The following is a 14,959-nucleotide window of genomic DNA, read 5'->3' on the forward strand; positions in this document are numbered from 1 at the left end:
GCAGTTCATACAAAAGGCCATTTTCTTTCTCATGATTGACTATCGTAGGTCACCCCCTCGCATTGGTCTACTTTCTCGCTTTTCTGTATCAGATTTTATGCAGCGCTTAATTCGCATGAAATGCAAAAAAGCGGGAGCACTGCAAGTCCAAGGAATAAAGTAAAAACTAAGCTGGGTGTAAAACTTGGCGTATTTCACGAGGTGTGTTTTCGAAAACATTAGTATCATGCAACGAACCATAAGCCAATAAGGAATTTTTCTTCTAACTGGTGAAAACCCGGTTGTTCTACGACGTGTAGATTTCTAGTAATTTGTGAACGTGGTAGAAATAGGGTAGGTTCAGGTTCGGTTCCAATTTGACATCCAGAAGTTATGTGTTTGCTTGGTTTCAATGTTGTTTTGTTAGATTTTGGATGTATTGTAGAACGTTAGAAGTGATTTACGCCGCTCTGGTTTTTTAACTGCCTTTAAATATAGCCTGTAGGCCTACTAAGTAGTCCGAAAAAACAAACATATCTAAGGCTGAGGTTAAAAGAAATACGGTAGCTAGGTTAAGTTTATAAACAATGCAGTTTTTTTATTCTTTCCTGACCCTTCTTCTTTCAAATTAAAAGAAAATACAATAGACCACCAAAGTGCAGATACCATGTTATATTATAATATTTCGATATCTCCGGCATGAACAATGCGTCTACGTAAATGATAAACGCAGCTTACAAATACTTAAATAGACCTCTTTTATTAACAGTTTGAAGTATAGTATTATGTGACAATTCTGCCCTGTTTTATGCAAGAGCACAAAGTGGACTTTTCTCGTAAGAACGCAATGCACCCAGAAGAGCTACGCCCAACCCCCCTGGAATTTATCACTTCGCAAGTAGCTGGGTGAACAAAGGGTCACAAAAAGGCGATAAACGCCTCCCAACGCCATGGCATGTGCGTGGGACTACGTTTCTTCACTTCAATCTGTCGCATGAACTTTTTCAAAAGTACTGACTACAACGATCTAAAGAAGTTGCTGTGACTTTGTTTCCCATATTGTGTGAGAATGACGGGACACGAAAATCTTCCTTTATAAAGGCAGAGGGACTACGCTTCATTGATAACCATTAAAATTTTGTGTAGTTTTGCATTAGCCTACTATAGTCAGTGGCGGTCAGTGAGTAACAAAGTAGTTTACTTAAGTTCTAATTAATAACGTACTTGAGTAGGTTTATTAAATGCTGAAGTAGAAAGTAGTCAGTGTTTTGTTTTAGTTTAGTTGTTGTTACTACCGGTACCTTTCTATGGGCATTAATTTACAATTTTGGTGAATAGTGTTGTAAGCCATTAGGTAGCGCTCTTGTACACAACACGGAAATATCACCAATGCCAGAAAAAATTGGAGCCAAGTAGCAGGAAAGAGTTACCGTAGTCCTCCAAAAGTGACGGTTTACTGGGGTAGACTGGGACAGTATTAACGTGAAACAATTAGCCTAGCACAGTATCGCATTTTTTCGTGATGGCTAAAGAAGACCAAGGTCTCTTTCTTCAACAAAATGCGGCGGATACTTTATTGAGAAATACTTCTTCGTTGCAAGTGTTGTTAAGCATGGGGTTTCCTAAAGATAGAGCGTAAGTGCTAACTAACTAGATTGTAAAATAGCAAGTTTTTATCGTAAAAGAACTGTTTCCTGTTATTGACGCATATAATAGGCTGTGTTGTTATGCATAGCTTAAGGTAAAGAATAGCCCACCATAGTGTCAAAATTTGAGCTTCTGCATTCTCAATTTTGAGGTTTTGAAGCAAAGTTGATTGCTTAAACGTCGATTTTTAATAAATGTACAAAGAATTAAGGCTTTAGAGCACACCATCAGGCCAAGATTTTTGTCTTTGCTTGCATTATTTCTTGTCAAAAATTGCCATACTTAACAACTTGCATGGTTTGTGATGATGTAAATAATCGTCAAATCCAGCTATGTTCAACCAATACGCTTTATTGTCTGACCAAAGATGATATTAATTGTTTACTGAGGGCTATAACATGGAGCTTATCACACTTGACTAAATTTAACATACAGTTATATATAAATAAAAAACCCATTGTTGGTATAAACAGCAAAATTCAGGCTCTTTAGTCTTTAGCAAGCTTAAATGTACTACTTGTACTTCATGTGACTTGCTGAGAATGTTTGTGAATAGGCTTTTTTACAAAAAATCTTTAATATTTCAGACACAAAGCGTTGGCAGCAACAGGTGATGCAGGGGTACAAGTAGCTTGTGATTGGTAAGTCCTAAAATGCCGCCTTTATCTGTATTTATCTTGCAATTCCAGTTAGCGTTGTATCCAGCTTAATTTATGAATACCTTGCACTTCTCACAGTAGAAATTACATCGCTGCATTACTTTAAGAACTAAGTCAAGTTATTGTGCGCAGGATCTTTGCCCATGTTAAAGACCCTACCCTGGACCAGGTTACACCCCGAGAATTCATACTCTACGCATGTCCCATGGGTAAATATATTATTATTACGCAGTAGCAGTCAAAAATAGCATTTTCTGACAGAATTAGAAGTGAGCACGATATTTGCGTAAGTATATATAAATAGGTGTTTTGTTTTTCGATTTGTTGTTCAATATTTTGAAATATTGAAATGTGAAAATTTCTCCACCTTTTGGTCTTCAACGTTTGATTGTAAATAGTTCGAAAAAATTCCAGCTATTGCGCTTTGGGGTTAACCAATGGAATAAAAATAAGTGCTAAGAGTGGTTAGAATGTCGTAGGTCCGTTGCATTCTATCGTACTTGTTGATAACAATGTTTGTAATGATACAACATGTAGGGCCATTCGGTCTTCAGTTAGAAGAATTCTGGCAGCAATCACTAGTTGCTTGTGGTCGTAATGGCGTCCATACTTCTTTCCCTCATGTTACATTGTGTTCATTTTTCAAAGTAAGTCTGTGTTATGATGATATATATATCGCAAATTTACAAAATTACTTATTAAATTTTATTTATTTTAAAGATAGATTTAAATTATCCAGTTAACTATAGTATTAGGAGTTTGCAGACCCCCACCAAGGCAGCTCCTATGGCCCATAGTTTATAATTGTAGTTGGTCTTTGTGTTATTCTTTATCTTGGAATAAACCTAAGTACACAAAAATCCCAACAACACAATTATGGCAGTTTATTGATTTTTTTTTATTTAATTTTATTTCCCAATGTAACTCTTAAAACTTATATTCAAAATTTTATTGTAACTTTTGAACTATTATTTTTCGCTTAGTGGATTTTTTTTGTGTAACTATGTTTACGCGGTCTTCAAAAGACATTTTTAAGAAAATGATATTGTTTTGTCACAATCTGTTTGTCATGATTTAATATTCAGATTGTGTATACTTGTATTTCTGGGTTCAAGACGAAATTTTAATACTCATACAGTGGTTTGAAGCAACCACACAACATACTGGAATCTTCTAAAGCCCATTACCTACGTGTCTTGAAAATTTAACTTTTATTTTGAAATTTATCTTGAAAATTCATTCATGTCATAATAAGTGATAATTAAATATTTATCATAATTAAGTTATTTTCAAAAAAGAAATTAGCAGATAAACATTTGCTGACAAAAACATGACCTCTTTGGTAAAGGTTACAAATGAATAAATTTTTTCCATTTATAATTCTAGTGCAAGGATGAAAATGTATCGAAATTAGTGCGAGCAGTGACAACAGCCTGCAATCGAGTATGTGCTGATGAAACACCGTCAAAATTTGATGTTGAATATTTTGCTGCAGACAATTACGTTGGTTTATTTCTTGAACGAAGCGCAGCAAATTTTCTTCGAAAATTGTCCAATGCTTTTGCCGAAGAAGCTCAAAAAATAGCAGGTGAACTGGACTGTTTGGAGATTTAAGGGACTTTGTAGACTGCATATTTATTTACATTTGTTACATATTATGAAGTTTTGCTGTGATATTGTGTCAATAAAGAATATATATAATATGGTGGCGGACTAAAGAATAATTCTTACTTGTCCTTTACTCCAGATACAAAAGTGGAATCTCATAGTAACAAGCAATTACATATCACCCTTGCATACAAGTTTCCAGCCAATCACTTCAATAAGCTGCAGAGTCTTGCAAAGAAACTGGACTTGAAGAAAGCGTCAACCTGGGAAATCAGACTCTATTCGAAAGATCCCAAATTTGGAGACTGTGAGGTAACGAATACTGAATTCACTTTAGATTTTAGATAACAGTGAAATCTAGCATTCAGTATGTGCAACCAACAAACTATGGAGTCATTGATCGAGAAAAGTGTTCGGCTTTTCCTTATCAAGGTCCAGAGTTGTTTCAATATTTGCAAAAATTCATTGTTTAATCAAATTTTAATTCTGTTATTGATTTTTAGATACTTCGAGTTCTGTATCCATACACACCTACTTCTGAAAGCCATTTGCAGTTGATAAATGGCGATTGCATATTCGTTGGGCCAGAAGATGTGTCAGACAAGTAAACTACAAATATGTGTTAATTTATGTTGATCCCATTGTTCTCCATGTTCCGTTCAGAGGTGGCCAACCAGTCAGAGACTAAGAGCCTCACTTCTTACTGTGTTAACCGCAAAGAGCCACATCATACACATTATGATTTATGACGCTTTTTCTTATTACGTCATAATACTGCACCAGATATTGTTTCAGTTTCATCATCTTTATTCTGGGTCGAAATCTGATGTAATCAGTCATTGTTTAGCAAATATCAATTGAACATTAGCCAGTAGAGATTACTTTTCTGCATTATTTATCTGCCTAAAATGGGTAAAATGTGCTCTCTTTCGGAGGTTTAATATGAACGAAAGAGCCGCATAATACCGGGCAAAGAGCCGCATGCGGCGAGCCGCTAGTTGATCAGGCCTGTTATAGTTTATATGCAATTGTGTGTGCTTTTGTCTGGATGGTTTAGTGGTTAAATAAAATCTCATAAATTTGAAAAATAAACGCGTTCATTGGCACAAAACGCGGAGTAAAACACTAATATGAAATAGGAATAGATTATATCAAATCATATCTTTGTTGGAATGTACATTCACAAAACATTTTGCACGTGTGGTAGGACGGGCTTTGAAGGATGGTTTTACGGAACATCTTGGATGACCGGATGTAGCGGATTCTTCCCAGTTTCTCATACGGAGAAGTCAACAGACACAGACACGTGGACCGTTCACAAGTAAGTTTGGATCTTTATAAGCGTGAAGCACAATTGCAGCACATAGAAAGTAGATAAAATGATACATATATACACTCAAAATTTACTTATGCCGTTTTCAATGTTCCTATTTATATCAGTATATGAAATGTTATCTTGATTGTCATAAAGTTATATTATAACAAACTAAAAAAATTTTTATTATTTCTTCATTTTAAGATTTCTATGGCATTCTGTATTTTGTCATGTTTAGAAAATATTCATTGGCGAGCAAAGCGAATGAAACAGACAACGACCAACGATTGAGTCGTCGATATTCAAGAGGTGCAGACGAGTTCCACACGTCCGGGTATTCTTCTTCAAGAGGACTTTTAAATACCGTGAGAAGTCTGTCAACAAATACTACCTTTAAGTGTACGTTCTAGTAACCAAGTTACTGAAAATTATCGCAGGATATAGACACCCTTCTGGAAAATTCAGCCACAGCCAATGCATCAAGTTCAGACGCACAGCGCACTACCCCTTCGTTGCCTAGCAACCAGAATTCAAAGTCGGGTGAAGAGCCCCCTCCCCGACCGCCAAAAGATGTCTATGCTCAGGTTAATAATATTTTTGTTGATTTGTAGACATAGAATATCTGTACGGCTTGAACCAATTTTATAACAGAAGTGCACATAACAATTCGGTGTAACGCCACAATGTAAAACAGTTGAAATATTTAGGTTCAAAAACCAAAAGGTGCAGTTGCTGTTCCACCTCCTGTCACTCCACGAGCACGTCGCATCTACATATTCCGACACGCCGAAAGAGTTGATGTTACATTCGGCAAACAGTGGATAAAACTTTCCTTTGATGAACAAGGTGGGCGCTTTGAGATTCAGTGATTTGTCATAACCATATCATTTTGATTTGAATCGAGAAAATATCACTGTTTCAGTATCTTCATCTCAAACTAATCCGTGTCAATGTATATAACGTAGGGAAATATCATCGTAAGAACTTAAACATGCCGAAGAAGTTGCCTGGACGATGTGGTGGCCCAAGCGACTTCAACCATGACAGTCCTATTACTGAGATGGGGTTGCACCAGGTATTCAACATATTTCTTTTGTTAATAACATAAAGTGCCACAGCATACTAAGGCTAGCTTTAGTGTTTTGGCTAGGCTAGTGTGTTGCCACTTAAGGCAGTAAGTTATGTTTAATTTCAATCTGTGTAGTTTTTGCCCTGGCATGGAGGCGTAGAACGTACTTGATATCATCATATCCATCAATTTGTAACTTAATGTTAATTTATGACATTGAAAAAGTTTAAGGAAGAACTATTTTTAGACAAATAAACTGTTAGCCTTGTTTAACTACCCATTTTCTCTCCTTCATTTGGTGTTATAAAATTTTCCAGGCGTTTTTAACCGGACAAGCATTAAAGCTGATTGGTGTTCAAATAAGTCACGCATTTTCTAGTCCGGCTCTGCGGTGCTTGCAAACTGCTTCATCAATATTAAAAGGTATATTAATGAACAGGATCTTCAGTAAACACCTTTACAATGTGTGACTTTCACAGATAACATTTTATTGAGCTTTTACACTTGTTATTATTAAGTTTGAAAATTAACGTTTCATGTTATTCTCATAATATTTGGTTAAATAAATTGTACTTATATCAAATACCTTTCTGATATAATGAATATTTTGCAACTTTCCATTATAAAAGTGTACTGGTACTTCTAAAAAATTTTATTTTCAAACAGGTTTAGAGTGTGATACAAAATGCTCAATTAACACCGACTACGCGTTGTACGAATGGATGAAATGGAGCCCAGGTATAACAAAGATTTGATTTAATTTTTCACAAGAGGTATTCGTCATGCTGTCAAAACACTTCACTAAACCACTTCATCAATGCAGCCACCCTGCCAAAGTTTATGGATGTGAATTATCTCACGAAATTTGGCGTCAACGTGGCCAAGTCTTACCAAACAAAAGTGAAACCAAAGGACCTCTCAGCAAATGAGAGATGTTCAGAATATTTCCAGAGATGTCATAAATTTTTATCAAGCGTGCTGAAGGAAACATCGGGTCAGTTTTTCTGATTTGAAAAAATTTTAAGAGTGCACATACGTTACAAACTGTGGATTGCAATTTAAGTCGTTGAATGGTGGCAAGTAGCCCATGTACGGTATGGATGTCCTCATAAAAGTTCCATGTTTTTCAATTCAGGTGACATACTTATAACAGCCCATGCTGGCTCGTTGGATGGTTTGTCTCGGCAGATTCAAGGCTTAAGTCCACGACCGATGCCAGAATTTGTAAACATCGTCACTAAGGTAATATAACATGTCTATTGTTTGCATAGCTTATTGAAATATCTCATGCTTGAAGTGCCTACGCTCATGATGTTGCGGTGAGGAAACAAGACTGATGAACAAACAATAATGATTAATGACATCTGTAGGTCCCATATTGTGGTGCCATTGTTTTGGAAGAACGAGCAGATGTGGGAATATGGGAACTGATTGAACCCCCCTTTCCCACTTTAACCCACGCCCCAAACCCCCATTTTGATTGGAAAATGCTGCAGGATTGATCGAATTAAGCGAAAACTCTAAGAGCGCTTTCCTTTCACTGCTTCTCTAGAAGATTGTAATCTTGTTTAGAAATGTTTCTCCCTACCTGAAGCACTTAAGTGTAAGTCACATTAAATCCTTCGTATTGCGTTTGGCAGTTTTAGGTAAATTTGGTGTAAAGTTTTGCTAAACACCCAATAGAACTAAGCAATGAATTAAATCACTAAAGCACACACATTCAACACCATTATGCAAATTTTTTATGTTGTTTAGATGTTGGTATTGAATAGTTACGACTTTTATTTGTAATGTAATATTTCATTTGCTTTTCTTTTTCATTGAACTTACCAATATCACTTCTAAATACCACTTAACAAATTGTCGTGTTTTGTACTTTTCTTACTTATATACAACGTTTAAGTGGATGCTATATTATGTCTTACTTTAAGAATTTTTATTCATTGCAAGCAGCATAAAGATTACGCATTTTAAACAGCTGTTTGAACCTTACAACTTACAAAGCAGTATAACAGCTTAGTGTGGTTGTCAGTATTTCTACAACAGATGTTCATAGTGGCCACGGTTTTAGCCTAGATAATACCATTGTGACGTTGCTGTTGTAGTTGTTTGTAATGTTATCTTACTTGTGACAAGTGTCATTTTTATGCAGTATATTACTGGCATACACCGTTCTCTTATTTCCGCTTCTTGGTGTTTAAATATATTTATTTTATATTCTATTATAGTCAAGATTTTGTGGTGTGGCATTCTGTGATTGCAACTGTATGCAAATCATTAGTTAATTTTTCAAACAGCATTCGGGAAATCGCAGTTTACTCCCCACTTGAAACTTTTGCAGGATGAATGTTTTGTGACATCACTGGTCTTCTTGTGATGCTGTGTAACTATTTCTGATATATTCTTTAACCTTTGGCTGGTACATACTTCTATGGAAGATAAAATTTACTGTTAATTGTTCTACCACCATATATTTTGAAAATTTTTGTATCTATATCAGAGTCACGAACAGCCGGTCTTATTTGTGCAATCTGTGTTGATAAATGTCGTCTCTTCTTTTTGCTTCGTCTTTAAAGTGTCTTTTATGTATGTTATAAGCATATTTATGAAGCAGTGTTCTTGTAATGTCAGAATTGTCTATTTGAAACAGATTCTTTATGAGCTCAACCACCAAATTTTTCGCTGCTACCTTTCACAAAAATTTCGTTGTTGATGTCAAAAGACAAAATTACAGATGCATCACTGAAACATATAATAACTTCAACACGTTAAAATTTAAGATTTACAGAAGTGTGAAACAATACATAACTGATATGACTGTGTTTTGGTAATCTGATTTTCATGTTTATAATATACATGTTTGGAAACTAAAACCTCGATTTGATTGGTGAAATTATTTTTTTATAAACAGTGTTCATTGCGTGTCGATATTTCAATGATTAATTAATAACTCTGCTCTCTTTGCTTTATCGAGCTACGATATCCAGGGATTTGTCTTGAGATGTGTTCAGGATAACTCTCAACATACTAATTTGCTTGAAGTTACAAGATGTTTGTTATATTTTACAGAACACAATGCGTTTATGACTACCTAAAGATATATTTCGAAAGATGTTCAACTTATAACTGCCATAGCTATATTGATTATCGGTTACTTGATTTTAGTCTCGAAAATACACAAATTTGTATATTCTCCTGTTTTCCAGCTGTTGATGTGACAAAAGTGTTGTCATCTAAAGTTCTATTTATTTAAGCATTAACAAGAGCACCAACAGTAATTTTCCTGTGTAAATTATTTAGGCAATATTTTGACAAAAAAAACATAAATTTATATCTTATGTTAAAGCCATAAATATCATGTCAAGTACACGACAGACAGAAGCAAATATAATTCAAATAAATACCTTTTTAACCATCACAGTAGTAAACCTGCGGGGAACGCGAAAACTTTTCCAAGTGTCATAAAAACATTTCTTTAAACACAAGATGTTCTTACCAGCAACAAATAGGCAACAGTGCCCCAAACATTATTCATGTGAAATGCTAAGAACAGAATTTACCACGTGAATCACATTAACTACACCTGCAGCAGTGGTTTACATCCGTTTTTGTGCTTGTGGACCCCTAGTTGCATTAATTATTTTTTTGCTGGCCCTAAACTTCAAAATTGTTACTCAGTAGGCTATTTATGAGGAAGTATAACTTGCAAATCCCTGGGCTACTTTCGTAGACCCCAGGTTGCGAAACACTGCCCTACATTAAGATGTTCATGTGGTATTCAGAGAAGAACGTCGCTTTTTTCGTGATACTTTGCAGTACAAAACACGAATTGATAACGATGTAGGTAGAGTAAACAAATTCATAAAATCAAATACCTCTGTGATAATACAGCAAAATAGATGTCAAAAATAAGCAGAAAGCAGCAAAAATATTCCATCATATCTGATAGTGCTTCAAACAATGTGAAAACATTCTGTTTTATAATAACAAGTTGTTAGACTGATCAAAATTAATTCGGTTTGTCTCTAAACAGTCTCCATAAAGGGTTCCTCATCCTCTGCGGTACCTTCCTCTGGCGACGTGTGGAAAGAAGCGTGAAGCCCGATTAAGAAAAACGAAACGCCTTCAAAAATTGCACAAATAGAAAGCGTTAATCGAATTGAAAAAACATCAGACAACTAAGCGCTAACATCAAATAACATCAGTACATTACTAAGCATAAAACTGACCTAAAACCCAAAACACAGCAGCTCCTGCACCGGCGACAAAGAACAGTGGAAAAGAAAGACATGCGGCAACACCATACTGCTGAGCATGAGTGATTTCTTTGCCTAAAATTTACGTGACTCATAGTTTTATTTATTACATTCGTTTTCAAATAAAAAAGGTATGATAATTGTTAAAATATCTGTACATTGGATAGCAATTTACAAATTAAAATTGTTACTCACCAAAAATCTTCAAATTACTTTGTTCATTTCTAGAACTAATAACATAGCAAGCAGCAAGAAATACAGCAATGGCAATCAGCAACAATGGAGAAGTGAGGCTGTAAAGTGGTAATAATGTTGATTACAGAGAAATTTTCATGTACCGGTACCAGCATGAATGGTTTATATCAGGGGTGTTCAAATGATTTCTGCCATGATCCGCCACAGCCAAACCTGACAAGGTGATGATCCAATAAATACGAATAGTAAACATATTGGACATGCTTTAATTTTTATGGTGCTTTATTTATGTAAATGTACCCTACATTGTAGGACCTACAACATATTAATAACTTTGTAAAAGTCAAAAGTGAAGTGTGCTACATCTGCAAGATTGTTTCAGTGAAAAAAATGATCCACACAAAAAGTTGAAAAGATCCGGATCCGGATCGAGATCCGCCATTTGAACACCCCCGGTTTATATCATGTAAGGTACAAATTAAATCTACAGATGAAACTTTTATAGAAAGAACTTACACGCAATATATAATAAGACCGGTGAAAACAAAAATGTAGTTGGTTTGATAATGTTCAATATTTTTAACCGTTCTTTTTGTCCACTGCGATACTCCTTTTGGCTTTCGAAAATTATTTGTGTTGATAAAGTCTGACCATGGGCGGACACTTTGTGTTCTCTTGCTGATCCATTCCTTGGCCGCTGGAGCACTTATTTTCATCTTGGAACTAAAAAGCATAAAATTTACTGTATTTATAAATGAAATAAATAACTTTGATATAACTCTTCTCTTCTTCAAAATTCAGGATGGAAATGAACGAATGTTGTCAAAATTATCAGTACTTTTTCAATGGATGTAACGTCAGGCATATAAACGTTCTGGCTTAAAAATTACCAACTTTCAGCTCTTTGCAATCTAACCGAATGTCAATTAACCTAACAAACTTACTTCAGCAATTATTTAATTTACCTGGCACTGGTATTTTCAGCTCCAAATTCAAGAAATGTATCACTTTTTGACATGGCGAATTTTCTACCGCTCTTAAGCTTAAACTAGTTCGCCAAGAAAAGCCCGCAAGCAATTGAGCACAAAACTGGTTTGGTTACAAAAGTTACTAACTAGACCACAGTCACTGATGCGGCTTCAATTCTTTTGTAAACACCAAGATCCTAAATTGGATAATAAGCAAATATTAACAACATTACAAGTCTCATTGCTCAGTAGAAATTGATTAAAAGTTCTACATTTAATGGTTAATCCCTAATGCCCTAGTATAATTTTAATCACAGATTCATTTATGATTCCACTTGTTATAAGATTACGTCAGAAATGTAAACGTCAGAAACCAAAATAAACTAACATTCTGATCAAAACTAAAAAGGATAAGCGATGTATAGAAAAAAGATGACAAGCTATTGAAAACCAAATGATTTACAATATTTTGCAACTAATTAAACAAAATCAAAGGTTTTTGTCATTTTAAAAGCACAAAAGAAATAAGTTTAAAATTTACCTTGTGTGCTTGTAATTTTGAATTTTACAGTAAATTTTTTTTTTATTAAAGCCAAGTCAGTAAGTAACTTTTCTCGCATACATTCTATGTACAGCTAAATAGAAATCATAGAAATCATTATAAAATATACAAAACTCGATAAAAAAAGTTTGAAAATATTTTGTTGCATGATATGGTGCATGTGAAAACATTTTATAAGACAACAACAGAGAATTTTTTAACTTGGAAAAACCATGAGGTGTAAAATGTCGAAACTGTACAAAGTATAAGTCATAAAAATAGTAAAAATTTATGTAGATAGTAATTGTATCAACAATCTGTATCTAATTAACACAAGGTCAATTAGGTTTTGCTGTCCAATTTCTTCATATCTTGATTACCTTTCAACCGCTGCTTACGGAAACAGAAGACGAACATAGTCAGATCAATTCTAATCAAACCAAGCTCAACAAAGCTGCTCCAAGCCAATGGCGTCACCGTCTCACTGCTGTATCAACCTTCAACCTTTCTCACTTGGTGAGTACTTTGTACGCTGTGGCGGGATCAAAAAAGTTTGCGTGAGTTCAGCAAAACCACCGATAATTGAATCGGTGATTCCAAGAAACTCATTGTGAAAGTTTATCGATTATAGTTATGGAAAGGTTGTTTCTTTTATATTTGTGCTTGATGTGGTAAATTTTGTCAGAATTAGCTTCAAATTAGTCATTTTGCTATGTAGGACTTACTAGAAAACAAACCTATTTTATCGATTAAATTGACCTCGATTGTCAAAGCATTGGGTGATTGATCAATCATGCGATGTAGGAATCCCTTGTAACAAATGTTTGTTCTATCATTGGTTGAATCTGTAGAACGCGATGTTGTCGAAAAACAATTCATAAAAGCTGAACTGTAATTTGTTTGTGCTATATATACAGTAGGCTATATGGTGTTGTTATTCTGTTTAATCCATGATGTTTTCTGCAAAGCGAAACACGGCATCACTCAATGAACCGAAGAGCTGCATTATTTTACGATTTCGTCAAAATTAGCGGTTTGGTTACAAAACGGAAAACTGAATGGGGATTCCTGTGAAACGAAGTTATATTAAATTGATTCAGACTCCAGATCCACATTAGCGTAACGCCTCACCAGCATAAACCCGCTAATGATAGGTTTCCTTTATTCGATCTCTCATTTTGTTGAGCTAGAAGCTATTTAGAAATTTTGATATGAGGCACGAGTAGGCTGTCGCCAGTGTGTGGACTTCTTGTAAATATTAGACACATATATGCTAGTCCTATTATAAGCAGCGTATAAGAATGCCCTAGAGGGTTAGAAGAGGATAGTGAAGAAATTTCGATAAAATTTACCTGATGAAAGGTCTGACAGAAAATCTATCAGCAAACAATAGTTTTCAGTCAACGAGTGCGCGTCGCGCGGTTGGCAAACTCGGCAAGGACGTATACTCTGCTGAAGAAGCGCTTTATTTGAGAAGCTCCATGAATATTTATTAACACAAGCCACTTACGAGGGAAAAGTTATTTGCAGAATGGGTGTAGCGCACGTAGCCGTTGGAATTTATAATGTCTTATTAGGATGGGCTGCATAGCTTTATCTGGACTGGTCAGATTTTACGGAGTTCAACCATGTATTTATGTCCTGGTTCGTGACTTAAATTATTACTTTAGTGTTAAGATTGAAAATAATATTTAAGTTTAGTGCCGGATAAAATCATCTTCGAGTAATACGTCAGCATTGTCGAACGACTCAGAGCACTTGGCAGACGTAGCCATGGTGTGTATAGTAGCCCTAGGCTATATCCATGAGTGCATGACGAAGATTATTTAAAAGTGATATAAAAAAGCTACGTTGTTGTAGCTAAAGCGGGCTATAAGAAATATTATAAACCGTAGGCACTTTGACGAATATAAAGGTTAGAGACTTTTACGAGACTTTTAGGAGACTTTTACTTTTACTAATGACACTTTTACCAGTACCATAAACACTAGATTTCAAAACTACTGATTGCTGACTTAGTGTAAAACTCGGGTACAGACGAGAAACCTTTGCTTGCTCGGCATTACTCACCAGCCCTAGCATGTTATCTTAGGCTGTAACCACCTCAGCAGGCTAGCTGAAATTGTTTAATTGTTTGTGTCCTGCTCAGCAAAGTTGTAAAACGGTCCAGCTATTCCACTGCTGCGTTGGTAAATATTTGGCGTTCCCAATCGTCTAAAGACAAAGAACGCCAACATTTACAAACCTGTTAACGCCACGTTCAAAATGCCGTTAATAAAGTCGTAACTTCGTGATTTTCCAACCTTGAAACTACAGTTAAACGTGCGTCAGACTGTCTTGGGTCCGCCAAAGTATGATTAAGTAATGAAAGTTTTGTAAACGCCAATACTGTACTTTACGACATGGTCCAACAAAATGAAATAACGTCAGCGTGCGCTTGCCTGTCGTTGGTGACGTGGTAGCTGGTTGCTGTTGTAACCAACTCACATATTTAAAAGCTCTAATTATACTTGTATGTCAGGTAACCAGGTGGCGCATTTCACGACAACCAACTATAAGTAAACTCAGTCAGTTATTATTAACATACCTACTGTATGTTAAACTCCACCTGTCTCGTCCCTTTGGCGTGCATAAGTAATTATGTTACAGCGTGAAAGGTTATTTTTGTTCGAATGTTGGTGTAATATTGGTACATTTTTCTTGTATCTTCGAAAAACGGCGC

General features: G+C 35.3%; 2 protein-coding genes across 2 annotated transcripts; one reads left to right on the forward strand and one right to left on the reverse strand.

Annotated features, from left to right (window-relative positions):
* The first annotated feature begins 1,365 nt into the window (after positions 1-1,365).
* Positions 1,366-9,470, forward strand: LOC143445713 (ubiquitin-associated and SH3 domain-containing protein B-like). The gene is made up of 17 exons (XM_076944996.1): positions 1,366-1,614; positions 2,214-2,267; positions 2,418-2,494; positions 2,823-2,932; positions 3,672-3,873; positions 4,033-4,205; positions 4,397-4,497; positions 5,101-5,214; positions 5,447-5,573; positions 5,646-5,792; positions 5,916-6,054; positions 6,174-6,283; positions 6,595-6,700; positions 6,944-7,015; positions 7,101-7,271; positions 7,413-7,519; positions 7,648-9,470. The coding sequence occupies exons 1-17, from the start codon at positions 1,502-1,504 to the stop codon at positions 7,777-7,779; spliced, it is 2,055 nt and encodes a 684-aa protein (XP_076801111.1). The 5' UTR covers positions 1,366-1,501; the 3' UTR covers positions 7,780-9,470.
* A 33-nt stretch (positions 9,471-9,503) lies between these two features.
* Positions 9,504-11,986, reverse strand: LOC143445714 (prenylated Rab acceptor protein 1-like). The gene is made up of 5 exons (XM_076944997.1): positions 11,694-11,986; positions 11,245-11,451; positions 10,729-10,826; positions 10,507-10,608; positions 9,504-10,400 (listed from the first exon to the last, which is right to left on the reverse strand). Exons 1-5 carry the CDS (start codon positions 11,744-11,746, stop codon positions 10,303-10,305), a joined length of 558 nt encoding a protein of 185 aa, XP_076801112.1. The 5' UTR covers positions 11,747-11,986; the 3' UTR covers positions 9,504-10,302.
* Between the last annotated feature and the right edge of the window lie 2,973 nt (positions 11,987-14,959).

The sequence above is a fragment of the Clavelina lepadiformis genome, chromosome 2 (assembly GCF_947623445.1).
Source record: "Clavelina lepadiformis chromosome 2, kaClaLepa1.1, whole genome shotgun sequence".
Lineage (NCBI taxonomy): Eukaryota > Metazoa > Chordata > Ascidiacea > Aplousobranchia > Clavelinidae > Clavelina > Clavelina lepadiformis.

Excerpts from the sequence above, each read along its gene's own strand:
- LOC143445713 (XM_076944996.1), top strand. The coding sequence starts at position 1,502 with ATGGCTAAAGAAGACCAAGGTCTCTTTCTTCAACAAAATGCGGCGGAT. Across the intron at positions 2,933-3,671 it reads CATTGTGTTCATTTTTCAAA|TGCAAGGATGAAAATGTATC; the intron begins GTAAGTCTGTGT and ends TTATAATTCTAG. Across the intron at positions 4,498-5,100 it reads CCAGAAGATGTGTCAGACAA|GACGGGCTTTGAAGGATGGT; the intron begins GTAAACTACAAA and ends CACGTGTGGTAG.
- LOC143445714 (XM_076944997.1), bottom strand. The coding sequence starts at position 11,746 with ATGTCAAAAAGTGATACATTTCTTGAATTTGGAGCTGAAAATACCAGT. Across the intron at positions 11,452-11,693 it reads GCTGAAAATACCAGTGCCAG|TTCCAAGATGAAAATAAGTG; the intron begins GTAAATTAAATA and ends TATGCTTTTTAG. Across the intron at positions 10,827-11,244 it reads GGTCTTATTATATATTGCGT|CCTCACTTCTCCATTGTTGC; the intron begins GTAAGTTCTTTC and ends ACCACTTTACAG.